At 40.1% G+C, this 14,674-nt stretch overlaps 1 protein-coding gene across 5 annotated transcripts in view; it reads left to right on the top strand.

The window, feature by feature from the left end:
• Window positions 1–14,674, top strand: part of GNE (glucosamine (UDP-N-acetyl)-2-epimerase/N-acetylmannosamine kinase) — a 65,506-nt gene that overhangs the window by 35,264 nt on the left and 15,568 nt on the right. For all 5 annotated transcript variants that reach the window (XM_047066313.1, XM_047066309.1, XM_047066329.1 and 2 more), the window contains exons 3-7: window positions 1,840–2,291; window positions 3,641–3,793; window positions 5,901–6,113; window positions 10,780–10,867; window positions 11,609–11,819. In XM_047066313.1, the coding sequence (XP_046922269.1) occupies window positions 1,840–2,291; window positions 3,641–3,793; window positions 5,901–6,113; window positions 10,780–10,867; window positions 11,609–11,819 (1,117 nt within the window). The remainder of the gene's footprint in view (window positions 1–1,839; window positions 2,292–3,640; window positions 3,794–5,900; window positions 6,114–10,779; window positions 10,868–11,608; window positions 11,820–14,674) is intronic.

Genomic DNA, 14,674 nt, shown 5'->3' with positions numbered 1-14,674 from the left:
AGAGAGAGAGCATGCACAAGTGAGGGAGGGGGCAGAGAGAGGGAGAAGAATCTTAGGCAGACGATATGCTGTCAGTGCAGAGCCCAATACAGGGTTCAGACTCACAAACTATGAGATCATGACTTGAGCCAAAATCAAGAGTCAGATACTTAACTGAGTTACCCAGGCGCCCTGGGAATAACACCAATCCTACATAAACTCTTTTAGAAAATAGAGGAGAGGGGAACTTTCCCAGATTGTTTTATAAAATCTGCATAATCTTGATAATAACACCTGACAGAGACATTGTAAGAAAAAAAAATTACACCAGTATCCCTTATGAACATAGATATAATTTTTTTTTTTTTTTTTAATTTTAGAGAGCATGTGGGTGGGGGTCGGGGAGAGAAAGAGAGAGAAGACCTTAAATGCTCAGCACGGAGCCCAATGCAGGGCTCGATCCTGTCACCCTGTGATTCATGACCTCAGCCAAAGTCAAGAGTCAGATGCTCAACCGACTGAGCCACCCAGGTGCCCCCATAGACATGAAATTTTTTAACAAGATATTAACAAATCACATTCAGCAATATAAAAAACAGCTAATACATCATAACCAAGTAGGTTTATCTCAGGAAATCAAGACTGATAGAACATTTGAAAATCAGTGTTACTCACATATTAACAGAATAAAGGGGAAATACCTGATCATCTCAAGAGAGGTCAAAAAAGCATTTGACAAAATTAAATCAGTTATGATAAAAGCTCTTAACAGACTTTGAATAGAAGGGAAATTACTCAATCTGGTAAAGACCGTTGTTAGAGACAACATGATGGTTTGTGTAGGAAAATGCCAAGGAATCTGTAAAATGACTATTAGCACATCCGCATGATGTAAAATGATGTATGTAAAGAATCTTTCATTATCAGAGAAAATATTGTATGAAATGGATTAAATAGATTATAAAATTGTGTGTGTTCTCCCCATGTTAAGATATCATGCATGAAATGGCAAGAAAAATAAAAATGATTACACTGATAGTGCTGAGTGGTAGGTTTAGGGAGGATAATTTTCTATATTTTCCAATTTAAAAATACAGATTTTGAAAAATTATACAGAATTACATTATTATATGTTTATTAAAAACCATATCTTTTTAAATCAGCCATAACAGACAGGAAACTTTGAGGCACTGAGAATTGCTATTGTTACTAAAGCATGAAACAGACATGAAATTACATTTTATAGCCAATTTAATGCTGTAAAACCTACATTTACACCCCATTCAGAATTATGCTGCACTAATGGTACAGTACAAATTCAGAAGAGAATTTCCATCATTCAGAAATTTATAGTATAGTGACATGTCAGGGATCCTGATTGCCTATTTTTTTTTTTAATAAAAAATGAGCTTTTCTTTTATAAGTAACATTTTTTAAAAATTAGGTAGCGTATTGTTTTAAAAAAAACTTATAAAAAGAGAAAGAGAAAAGTCAACCACCAAAAACTTTGGTCTCTATTTTAATAAAAAAATTCTCCCCCAATACCCTGAGTGCCCAGGTATTGGCCAAGACACTAGTGAGACACTAGTGAGACACTAGTGAGGGTGCTGGATATGTTATATCTTGATCTGGGTAGTAGCTATAGGGGTATTTATGTAAGATAATCAAGGGATCTGTACATTAATGATCTATGCTTTTTAATTTTTGTGTGTAAGTTACACCTCAGTTTGTCTATTTTAACAAGTACATTTTATAAAATATTTCTCCCTTCAGGGTTGCTCTTAGATTGGTTTTTCATATGTTTTTATGGTCCTGTGTTGAAGAACATGCTCTCATATCTTTATTTCTCTCCTGTTTTAGGAACACATATCGCATGATTGAACAAGATGACTTTGACATTAACACCAGGCTACACACGATTGTTAGGGGGGAAGATGAGGCAGCCATGGTGGAGTCAGTAGGCCTGGCCCTAGTGAAGCTACCAGATGTCCTTAATCGTTTGAAGCCTGATATCATGATTGTTCATGGAGACAGATTTGATGCCCTGGCTCTGGCTACTTCTGCTGCCTTGATGAATATCCGAATCCTTCATATTGAAGGGGGAGAAGTCAGTGGGACCATTGACGATTCTATCAGACATGCCATAACAAAACTGGCTCATTATCATGTGTGTTGCACCCGAAGTGCAGAGCAGCACCTGATATCCATGTGTGAGGACCATGATCGCATCCTTCTGGCAGGCTGCCCTTCCTATGACAAACTTCTCTCTGCCAAGAACAAAGACTACATGAGCATCATTCGGATGTGGTTAGGTACGTATCAAACTGTATTCACTCTGATGGTTGTTTTTGTCGGTGTTGGGTATGTTTCAGTTCTTTCAGAAACCATTGTAGGTAGAATATTCCATTAGAAATCGGAAGGCTAAAGTTTTAGTTCATAGATCTCACCTTATGGCATGACTTCACCTCTCTGAGACTTCTCAAGTTTTTATTTTTACTTATTTTGAGAGAGAGTGCACACCCACGTGTGAGCAGGGAAGGGGCAGAGAGAGAGGGAGAGAGAGAATCCCAAGCAGGCTCCGTTCTGTCAGCACAGAGCCTGATGTGGGGCTCGAACTCATGAACCCTGAGATCATGTTTAGCTACACCTTAAAGTAATCTTGAGTTTCATCGATTCATTAATACTGCTGGTAATTTGCTAGAAACAGAGAAGATTTACATTTTTCTAATGCTTTGAAATATTTTGGATTTTATTTAATTTATTTTTATTTTTTAATGTTTACTTAGAGCAGAAGCAGGGGAGGGGCAGAGAGAGAGGGAGAGAAAAAAAATCCCATGCAGGCTCCATGCTGTTAGTGCAGAGCCCAGTGTGGGGCTTGATCCCACAGACTGAGATCATGACCTGAACTGAAACTAAGAGTTGGATGCCCAACTGACTGAGCCACTCAGGTGCCCCTATTTATTTACTTTAAAGTTTATTTTGAGAGAGAGAGAGAGAGAGAGTGCAAGAGTGTGCATGTGAGCAGGAGAGGGGCAGAGAGAAGAGGGGAGAGAGAGAATCCCAAGCATGCTCCATGCTGTCAGTGCAGAGCCTGACTTGGGGCTTGATCTCATGACCTGAGTCGAAATCAAGAGTCAGATGCTTAACCAACTGAGCCACCCAGGTGCCCCTGAACTATTTTGGGTTTTAAAACAATGGGTTCTAGTGACAGCTACTTAAAATTAGATATTTTGTTTATGGTAGCAAGCACCTTTATAAAATTTGCTGGATTCTTGGACTTGGTGCTCTAAATTCTTACTTTTTTATTTATTTTTATTTTTATTTTTTTGAGAGAGAGTGCACAGGGAGGGGCAGAGAGGGAGAAAGAATCTTAAGGTCCACATCCAGTGCCAAGCCCAACTCGGTACTTGATCTCAGGACTGTGAGATGATGACTTGAGCCAAAATCAAGAGTTGGATACTTAACCGACTGAGCCACCCAGGCGCTCCAAGTTCTTAGTGTTTGATCCTATGTCCAGATACTCTACCTGGAATGTGACAAACTGTTTTTTCCTTAGAACTTTTGAAAACACAGACTTTGGGGTCTTACGTTTTAGAATTTGCTTTTTCCTCTTTAAGATTCTTAACTAATGAAGCAACGTGGTTTGATTTTCTTTAAACAGGTGATGATGTAAAATCTAAAGATTACATTGTTGCGCTACAGCACCCTGTGACCACTGACATTAAGCATTCCATAAAAATGTTTGAATTAACATTGGATGCGCTTATCTCATTTAACAAGCGGACCCTAGTTCTGTTTCCAAACATTGATGCAGGTAATTGGAAATGAAATTATGCCACCTCCTTTTCTGATTTTATGTTTCTATTATGTCCCCTTTTGACTGCCCCTCCTATCTTATCTTATCATTGAAGGCCACTGTATTCTGAAATGCATTCCAGTTTTTAGGGGGTCACCAATTTTGTAGTAGATTGAAGTTTGTGATGTTTTTGCCAAGTCTGATAGAAACTGGGTAGGAAAGAAAGAAATACTTAAAGTTTTCTCTAATCTCCACTGTAGTTCCAAGTTTAGTCTCTGTCCCCCAGTTTCCACCAATGAGAAAATGCAGTAGCTAAAAGACAAACCTTAGAAAGTGAAAGGGTATCTCCAGGAAAGTAATGATCCGAGTGAGTGCAATAAAATAGCCCTTACTGTTATTTCTTGTTCCCTTATTTATATTAGCTATACCTTAATCTTGAGCACAGGCAGTTTAGATCCGGAATCCCCAACCAGTTTGTCCTTAAGCCTGACCTGGTTGATCACCTACTGGTGGATGGTACTGTAGCCTTTGGTGCTAGTGAGACCTTAGGCAGGTTAATGGGAATGTGAGCTATAAGTGAGAAATGCAGAGCAGGGCCTGGTGCTACAGAATTTTCAAGTACTGATTTAGCTGACACCACTCGTTGCTGAGCTTTTAGGCATTTTTTGGTAAAGGAGGCAGGACCCTTCTCTGCAGTACCAAGATGTCAGCGTCTTACTCTGAAAGTATCCTTCTTAGTGTCTCTTGAATCTTTTCTATTAGGGGAATCAAAGTAGGATGTTAGTTGGAAAAAAGAAGAACTCCCAACCCAGGTTTCATCCAGGTAACATATTAGTATTTCAAAAATGTTAATATTGATTCTTCTAACCCTTTAAATTTTCTATAAATATTTGGTAATGTAATTATATATCTCTGATTCAGTATTCATTGTCCGCGATACTCTGTTTATAATATACTTTCCTGATTTTACACACTTTAGAATTAGAGATATTTTTCCCCAGTGAAAATAAAGGGTCCCAGGAATGCCCAAATCATGTCTGCTACATGCCCCTCTCCTCCTCGCGGGGCTTTTGATAAAATTAACACAAGGAACTTTAGAGAAGTAAGAATCACGGCATCCATTTATCATTATGAGGCTTAGTGCCCAATTCCCCAATGGAGGAGAATAGAAGTAGTGTCTGTGGTTTAGGCTTAAGGCCAGAGAAAGCCTTCAGTGAGCCTAAACCTGAATCTCAGAATAGTACTACCTTCTGGCGTACTAAATACTACAATAATTATAGTTGATGACTGACGTGCTCTGGCAGAACTGGATAGAGAGAGGGGTGGCCAGGCCTGCGGTAGGGAGTTAGACCCTGAGTCTGTCACCTACCTTGCCACATAGAGAAAGTTAAAAAGAGAGAAAGCACATGTGTGCCCAACTTCTGTTACGTCAGTGGCTCCGCCCACCATTAAATATGGTGTGCTAACACAGTTTGGTGCTCACGGTCTTGTCTAAGTAATAAGATTAGCAACCTTATCTCCCTTGTTAGATGCTGGTTAGGAAAGGGTGAGTAAAGAGGCAAGCAGAGAGGCATTAATTATTGCCTCCCCCTTCATACACCTGTACCATTTTAAATAATCCTGCATTTAATATAAAATACCAGCCACAATATCAGGTTCTACATGCATTTTGTTGGGAGTTTAGTCCATGTAATCAGGGATGCTATCCACTTGAGCAGTTGTTAGGGTAAATATGAGCATAGCTAAGGCAGAGGCTCTCTAATCAGCTTGGTGTGTGGAGCCCGAGACCTTTCAATTTAGGAACTCCCAGCTTAAGAGAGAGAGACTGTTGGCCGATCTTGCTTCTTAGTTGTTGTTTAATGTAAAGGCTTTTATTGGGGCATTAGTAAGAGGTGTTTACTTTGATGAATGCTGTTTAATGTTCCTAGATGAGTTGAAGCAGAGAGCTGACCGGACATTTTAAATATTCATCATTCCTGGAAAGATCAGTAATTAAAATTATTATCTCCCTAATAACCATTGTGCATCTGCATAGAACAATTTCTTTAAATGGGGCTATACTTGCCAGTGAAAATGGTTTTTTTAATCTCATAAACCATTTAACAGTTGATTTTCATTTTCACAGGGAGCAAAGAGATGGTTCGAGTGATGCGGAAGAAGGGCATTGAGCATCATCCCAACTTCCGTGCAGTTAAACACGTCCCATTTGACCAGTTTATACAGCTGGTTGCCCATGCTGGTTGTATGATTGGGAACAGCAGCTGTGGAGTACGAGAGGTTGGAGCTTTTGGAACACCTGTGATTAATCTTGGAACACGTCAGATTGGAAGAGAAACAGGTATTTACCTTTGTCCATGTCTCAGCTATCTAGAGATATATATGAAGGCAGTGGCTCTGGCAAGCACAGTGTGGTCATTGCCCTGCTGTCTAACCAATCAGATTAGTAACTTGGCCTCCCATCGTAGGCAGTAGCTAGGAGAAGGTGAGAGAAGAGGCGTTAAGTATTGGCTCCCCCTCATATATCTGTAACATCTTTAAAATTCTGTATATGAATTATTACAAGGCAGTGCTGGCATATATTTTTATGAATCAGTGAGTGAATGAGGTTAATGACCAGTTGTAGCCTAAAATCTATAAATAGCACAAAGTGATTACCAAATTTTTTTAGGGCTCTACATTTATTTTTATTGTCTTTGTAATATCAGAGCTAAGAGTTTCTTAGCTGATTATGGTCTTTGATGGCTGTGGGTAAGTTAGAATGGTTGAATGTATTATAAGTATATGAATGCTAGTCTCATTTTTGGGTACAGTAGAGTACTTTTAGTGAGTAGTTTAGAGCATGAAAACTCTAAGATGCTCCCTTAATAACTGAAGGATAAAGAAATTTTATTATTAATTTGCTAATTGAGTTAGATCTTGTTTTTAATAGTAGTCTAAATTCTAATACTGTACATGGAAATATATTTCTGTAGCTAATGGAAAAATGTATGGACTTTGTGAAAAAAGAACAAGACTAGAATCAAGGAGGTTAGTTTCAGCTCTGCTTTTTCTCTATTCGTAATTGCTACCCTAATTTTCTGTTGTCTTTAGGTCTTCTTTCCCTTACGTTATTATTATTTGTTTTTAATTTACATCCAAGTTAGCATATAGTGCAACAATGATTTCAGGGGCAGATTCCTTTATGCCCCTTACCCATTTAGCCCATCCCCCCCTCCCACAACCCCTCCAGTAACTCTCTGCTCTCTATATTTAAGAGTCTCTTGGGGCGCCTGGGTGGCGCAGTCGGTTAAGCGTCCGACTTCAGCCAGGTCACGATCTCGCGGTCTGTGAGTTCGAGCCCCGCGTCAGGCTCTGGGCTGATGGCTCAGAGCCTGGACCCTGTTTCCGATTCTGTGTCTCCCTCTCTCTCTGCCCCTCCTCCGTTCATGCTCTGTCTCTCTCTGTCCCAAAAATAAATAAACGTTGAAAAAAAAAATTAAAAAAAAAAAAAAAAGAGTCTCTTATATATTGTCCCTCTCCCTGTTTTTATATTATTTTTGCTTCCCTTGTGTTCATCTGTTCTGTGTCTTAAAGTCCTCATATGGGTCATATGGTATTTGTCTTTCTCTGACTAATTTCGCTTAGCATAATACCTTCTAGTTCCATCCATGTAGTTGCAAATGGCAAGATTTCATTCTTTTTGATTGCTGAGTAATACTCCATTGTGTATATACACCACATCATCTTTATCCATTCATCCATCGATGGACATTTGGGCTCTTTCCATACTTTGGCTATTGTTGATAGTGCTGGTATAAACGTTGGGGTGCGTGTGTCCTCTTGAAACAGCACACCTGTATCCCTTGGATAAATACCTAGTAGTGCAATTGTTGGGTCGTTGGGTATTTCTGTTTTTAATTTTCCGAGGAACCTCCATACTGTTTTCCAGAGTGGCTGCACCAGTTTGCATTCCCACCAGCAATGCAAAAGAGATCCTCTTTCTCCACATCCTTGCCAACATCTGTTGTTGCCTGAGTTGTTAATGTTAGCCCTTCTGACAGGTGTGATGAGGTGGTATCTCAGTGTGGCTTTGATTTGTATTTCACTGATGATGAGTGATGTGGAGCGTTTTTTCATGTGTCGGTTGGCCATCTGGTTGTCTTCTTTGGAGAAGTGTCTATTCGTGTCTTTTGCCCATTTCTTCACTGGATTATTTGTTTTTTGGGTATTGAGTTTGATATCCCCTTTCATTCTTAACATATTACCTTGCTCCCCACTTCACAGAGAAAATACAAACCACTGAATGGAAATTGTTTTGACTCCATTCATTAAGAAAATATTTAATAAACACCTAGTATGTGTAGGCACTGGGATTTGTCAGTAAACCAGACTAACAAGGGCTGAGCTCTCGTGGAAATTTCATTTTAGTGGGAGGGGAGATAGATGATAGACAAAAAAGAAAAAAAAAAAAAGAAGACTGTCAGAATTTATGTGTAGTGTGCAGGGTGTAACCTGCAGGTGATGTGCCGGGCTACATTAGACTGCATCAGGGAAGGCCTCGTTGAGGAGATGACACTTCAGCTGAGATCTGAGTAACAGTGAATCTGCTGTGTGAGGATCAGAGAGAAGCAGAGGGAACAGCCAGTGAGAAGACCCTAAGACAGGAACAAGCTTGATGTATTTGAGCAGCAAAAGGCCAGTGTAGCAGGAGGGTACTGGGCGGGAGGAAGAGCGATACAAGATGATGTCAGAGAAGGAGGTAGACCTTTGTAAGCCAGGGTAAAAAATCTGGGGTTTTTCCCAAGTATCATGGAAAGCCATTTATGGGAGGATGACACGATGTGACTTGCATTTTGGAAAAACCACTCTGCTGCTCTATGAGAGTGGAATGTGGTGGGACAGGAGTGGAAGCAGGGAGACTACTTGAGAGGTTATTTCAGTTGATATGAGAGTTGATAGTGGCTTAGAGTACATGATAATAACAGAAATGGGCAAAAGTTAGATTTGGGGATTGTTATAGGACTTGCTGCTGCTTGGATGTGAGCAGTGAAAGGAAGAAACTTGCAGATTTTTGGATTGAGCAGTGGGGGCACTCTTTGCTGACATAGGGGACACCGTGGGAGGAACACATTTGGGAGGGGTGCCATTAAGAGTTCTCTAATAGCTGTGTTAAGTTTGAGATGCCTATTAGATATCAAAGTGGACATGGCAGACAAGCAGCTAGATAGTTCCAGGGAGAGTCAGAGTTGGAGATAGAAGTTTTAGAGTGATTGGCATGTGGATGTTGTTTAGTTAGGATATTAGTTCATCTGCTGTAACAGAGAGAACCAAGATAATAGTGCCTAAGTGGGATTTTCTTTGTTTCTCATTGGTATAACTCCATGGTTATCAGAAATTTAGCCTCCATCTGTCTGCTTGAGGGATGCTAATCTTGCTATCAAGTCCACATTTTAGTCATTGGGAAGGAAGAGGAGGGAAGATGTCCTTCTTTTAAAAGCACAACCTGTAAATTTCAAATATTTCTTCATGTATCCTGTCAGAACATAGTCCCAGGGTCACAGCTAGCAGTAGGGGAAGGTGAGGAATATAGTCTTGAGCTGGATTATCAGATGCCTGGCTAAAAATTCTGATGCTAGTACAGACAAAGGATATGGAGATAATGGTGCACCCTGCCAGAGATGTCATTTAAAATGAAGGGATTGGGGCGCCTGGGTGGCGCAGTCGGTTAAGTGGCTGACTTCAGCTCAGGTCATGATCTCGCGGTCCGTGAGGGCTGTGAGTTCGAGCCCCGCGTCGGGCTCTGTGCTGACAGCTCAGAGCCTGGAGCCTGTTTCAGATTCTGTGTCTCCCTCTCTCTGACCCTCCCCCGTTCATGCTCTGTCTCTCTCTGTCTCAAAAATAAATAAATGTTAAAAAAAATTTTTTTTTTTAAATAAAATGAAGGGATTATAGGAGATTAACCAGGGTAACATGTAAATAGGGAAGAGAATGGAATCCACAACCAACTGCTGGAACTAGTCAGCATTTAGAGTTCTGGTGAGGAGGAGGGGGTCAGTGGGAAGACTGAAAAGGAGTTGCCAGTGAGTCCAGAGGAAACCCAGGAGTGTGATAGCATTAAAGCCCAGAAAAGAAAGTGTTTCCAGGAGATGGTATTGAACGCTGCTCAGAGTTCAAGGACAATGTGAAAGAAGAATTGAACGCTGGATCTGGCATCGGGTCTTTAGTCAAAGGCAGTCTTGTACTTTGCCATTTGTCACCACACTTCTATAAACACATGTCCATCCATCCTTTCCTTCATACCTCTTTACATTGGAAGGGTTGGCATCTCTTTCCTGCCCATTGCTCAGCCTTCTACCCGTGTTCTAGATCCGTACCCTTCCTGCCTTCTCAGGGACCTCAGGGGTATCCTTTCTGTACCATGATTCTGTAGCCTCCTCATCATTTAAACATGCCTTCGCCTCTCACATCTGAAAACCAACCCCTTCCTCAACCCCATGCCTCTTTCCAGCTCTTCTCTTCTTAGCTAGGTCTGTTGAAAAATATGGCCATTTTTACTGTATTTACTCCATTGCACTGGTCAGAAAATATATGGAGAAAAAGTGACTGAACAGCTGACTGGCTGATAGACTAATGGAACGACCTGGCCTGACTGCTGATGAACACCTGGCCAAGTAGATGGAAAGCAGGGTGGATTGAAAGAATGGACGCACTGAACGATTAGATGAGGGGTGGGGGGTAAGTGGGTACTAGATTAATGTACATCATTTATTTCAGTAAATCACCAAAAACTTGATTTATTCTTTTTGGGAATAAAGGACCCTAGGGTCCTTAAGTATTTGGTACATGGAAATCTTGTTGAAAGTGCTTTAAAGGTATAAAGGAGAAAAGTCGATGTTTCTCTGATAGACTCATTTGAAGTCCTCTGGGTTTCAGGGTTAATAATGAGCACAACACATTGCTAATTTCTTTATTCTTTGGATATTTCCACTTCCAAATCATTGTAATGTGTCACTGGGTTCATCTAGGGGAGAATGTCCTTCATGTCCGGGATGCTGATACCCAAGACAAAATACTACAGGCACTGCATCTTCAGTTTGGCAAACAGTACCCTTGGTGAGTATATACCCTTTCTAAAGAAGTGATTTAAAAGGGGGAGCTGTGGGCACCATTTTTAAGCTGTGATCATTCTTCAGTCATTTTAACAGAGCTTTTGTTGTATATCCCTAGGGGTCCCTAGCTGTCAGGGAGACAGGGCTTGGCAGTAGAACCCCTATTACTCTACCAGGGGTTCAAATGGAGGATAGCTGTTTTTTATTTGTCTCAGTTAATTAATATAGCACTTCTGCCAGGAAATACTTCCTTAACCTACTTTGACGTTTTATAAATATTAGAAAATAACTGATTTTCTTTAAAAATAGTCTAGTTCAGCATTTTAATTTAGACTGCTCACCTTTCTGTTTCAAATTAATGAGATTTTCCTTTATTTGGATGTTTGAAATGTTTGAATTCTGAAAATAACTTTTTTTTCCTCACGAATGTAAAGGTTTAAAAAGCAATAAATAAATAGATTCATTGTCCCAAATTATGTTATATTCTGAAATTGGCTTAACAAAGGTAATTTGTCTTTGATGATAGAGACATTTGTTAATGGTATCCCAGTCTGGAATAGTTGTATTTCAACCAACAGTGGAGTTAGACATTCCGTTGATCATACCCTGAAGATATCAGATGTTATTTTAAAATGAAAAAGCACAACTTTATTACCTGAAGTCTTGGTTTCTATTAGTACCGTGTCCTCCAGACCATTTCACATGTATGAGAGAAGCATTTAATTTGACTTTTTTGATACTGCAGTTCAAAGATATATGGGGATGGAAATGCTGTTCCAAGGATTTTGAAGTTTCTCAAATCTATTGATCTTCAAGAGCCACTGCAAAAGAAATTCTGCTTTCCTCCTGTGAAGGAGAATATCTCTCAAGATATTGACCATATTCTTGAAACTCTAAGTGCCTTGGCTGTTGATCTCGGTGGGACAAACCTCCGAGTTGCAATAGTCAGCATGAAGGTAAAATAATTCCTAAGTCTTAACTTCATACCTCATATAAATAATTGATCTTTTCTTTAAAGTATGGTTGGAAGGTAGGACTAGAAACATACATTAGAGTTTATAATCATTTGCCCACAGGATTGACTTTTAGATCCATTACAATGTTTGTCTCGCAATATTTTACAAATTATTGACATTTCAGAGAAATAAAATTCTCCGGGAATCCAAGTTAGTGAGACTTGAATTAACCATGGGAGACCCCTTAGGCACCAGAGAGGGCTCTTGCCACCCACGAGACCTGGAATTCTGTATTTGGTAACAGCATGTAGCATGTTGATTATGGTCATTATCCAGCGGAAGACATCGGCAAATGGGGAAGGGAATTGCATCTCCTCTAGAACATGATTTTTAGTTGAGTACAGCATACTTCAGTCCCTTAACCAAAAAATCAGCAGTGTTGACAGAGACTGAGAGAGCATCATAAAAACACTAAATTCTTCATGTTAAAAGATCTCTGATGACTTAAGAATAAACCTACCAGAGGGGCACCTGGGTGGCTCAGTTCGTTGAGCATCTGACTTCGCCTCAGGTCGTGATCTGAAGGCTGGTGAATTCTAGCTCTGCGTTGGGTTCTATGCTGACAACTCAGAGCCTGGAGCCTGCTTCAGATTCTGTGTCTCCCTCTCTATCTGTCCCTCCCCTGCTTGTGCTCTGTCTCTCAAAAATGAGTAAAGATTGGGGCGCCTGGGTGGCGCAGTCGGTTAAGCGTCCGACTTCAGCCAGGTCACGATCTCGCGGTCCGTGAGTTCGAGCCCCGCGTCAGGCTCTGGGCTGATGGCTCGGAGCCTGGAGCCTGTTTCCGATTCTGTGTCTCCCTCTCTCTCTGCCCCTCCCCCGTTCATGCTCTGTCTCTCTCTGTCCCAAAAATAAATAAACGTTGAAAAAAAAAAAAAATTAAAAAAAAAAAATGAGTAAAGATTAAAAAAAAAAAAAAAAAAACAACCTACCAGAGAAGGTTCTGAAATCTTGTGGATATATAAAGTTTTAGGAGTTCATGAAAAATAGTAAGGTCTTAAAAAATAAAGTTGTTTAGGGGCGCCTGGGTGGCTCAGTCGGTTGAGCGTCTGACTTCGACTCAGGTCATGATCTCGTGGTCCGTGAGTTCGAGCCCCGCGTCGGGCTCTGTGCTGACAGCTCAGAGCCTGGAGCCTGTTTCAGATTCTGTGTCTTCCTCTCTGACCCTCCCCCGTTCATGCTCTCTCTCTGTCTCAAAAACAAATAAACGTTAAAATAAATAAATAAATAAATAAAAGTTGTTTAGATCAAATAGAGCAAAACAAAACCTAATTTTCTCAAAAGAAGTGGTGGTCTCCTTTGTAAATACTCTTTAAAAAGTATTAATAGAATGGGCACCTGGGTGGCTCAGTTGGATAAGTGTCCAACTTCGGCTCAGGTCATGATCTCACATTTGTGAGTTTGAGCCCCCCACTGGGCTGTCTGTTGTCAGTGTGGAGCCCACTTCAGATCCTCTGTCCCCCTCTCTCTCTGTCTCTCCCCCGCTTGCATTCACGCATTCTTTTCTCTCTGTCTCTCAAAAATAAACATTCAAAAAAATATATTAATAGAAGATTTTCTTAACCCGAAGATGATCTATTCTGTATCAGTGGTCAGTACCCTTTGTAGTGGTGAAATTCTAGAGAAAATCAAGAAGAAAAGAAATGTTTTCTGCAGCATTATTTCACATAATTCTGGGGGAGTCACAAAGGGATAAAGCAAGGAACAAACAGCACAATCTCTCCTTCTCTGCCCCTCCCCTGCTTGTGCTGTCTCTCTCAAGATACATAAATAAAATTTAAAAAGATCAGTAACTTTCTACTTACATGAAATTTTAGGCAGATTTTTGAGTTTTCCTCTTGGTGAGTGTTAGCCTGACTGCCCATTAGCATTACCTGGAAGCTTTAAAAAAAACACAGATGCCCAGGCTATTTGAATCTCTGCAGGTGGGGTCCAGGGCATCACTATTTGTTCACTATTTGTTGAAGGTTGAGAAACACAACTTTAGGTTTACCTTTTAAAAAAATATTTATTTACTTTTGCACATGTGTGTGCACAAGTGGAGGAGGGGCAGAGTAAGAGGGAGACAGTGAATCCCAAGCAGGCTCCTCGCTGTCAGCGCAGAGTCTGACGGTGTGGATCTCAAATCAAGTCAGATGCTTAATCAACTGAGCCACTCAGGCGCCCCACTTTCGGTGTCTTTTTAATGACAATCATTAGTGATTGCTTTAACCCTTGTAAATGGATAAAATCCATTAATAACAAAAGATTGGGAACAACAACCAAAATTGTAAGAATCATCTGAACTAACAACTTACGCAATCTATCTATATGAAGAAAAGTATAAAACTTCAACAAGTAATGTAAAGGCTTGAAAAGTGTCCTAGATGGGAATGCTGAGTATTTTTAAAATGTCAGCACTTTTCCAAATTGAATTACAAGTTTAATACAATTCTAGTCAACATTTCAGCGGGATTTTTTTAAAGTTTGGCAACATTATTCTGAAATTTACTCAAAATGATGCACAAGTGAGAAGAGCAAAGAAAAAACTTAAAAACCATAATTGGGAGAGACTCTCCTTGACTGGCTTTAAAACAGATCACAAAGCACAGTAATTTAAACATTTTGGAACCATGCCATTATTGGCTTCACTTATGGGAGGTGATCAGCGCTTACCTCCCTAGGATATATATTTAGGTGCCTCAGTTTTTAAGCAAGGAAGTTTTTTCAGCCTGAAAGAGTAAACTACGACCTTTTCGTGAAGATTGTGATTAGCCAGCACTGACTTTATGCATAAGAGGGGCGCCGTGATTTGCTGT

Source organism: Lynx rufus, unplaced genomic scaffold (genome assembly GCF_022079265.1).
Source record: "Lynx rufus isolate CCGP_SWC_20201006 ecotype Redwood Valley unplaced genomic scaffold, mLynRuf1.p SCAF_10, whole genome shotgun sequence".
In the NCBI taxonomy this organism is placed as follows: domain Eukaryota; kingdom Metazoa; phylum Chordata; class Mammalia; order Carnivora; family Felidae; genus Lynx; species Lynx rufus.
This window is presented reverse-complemented; position numbering and strand designations above follow the sequence as displayed.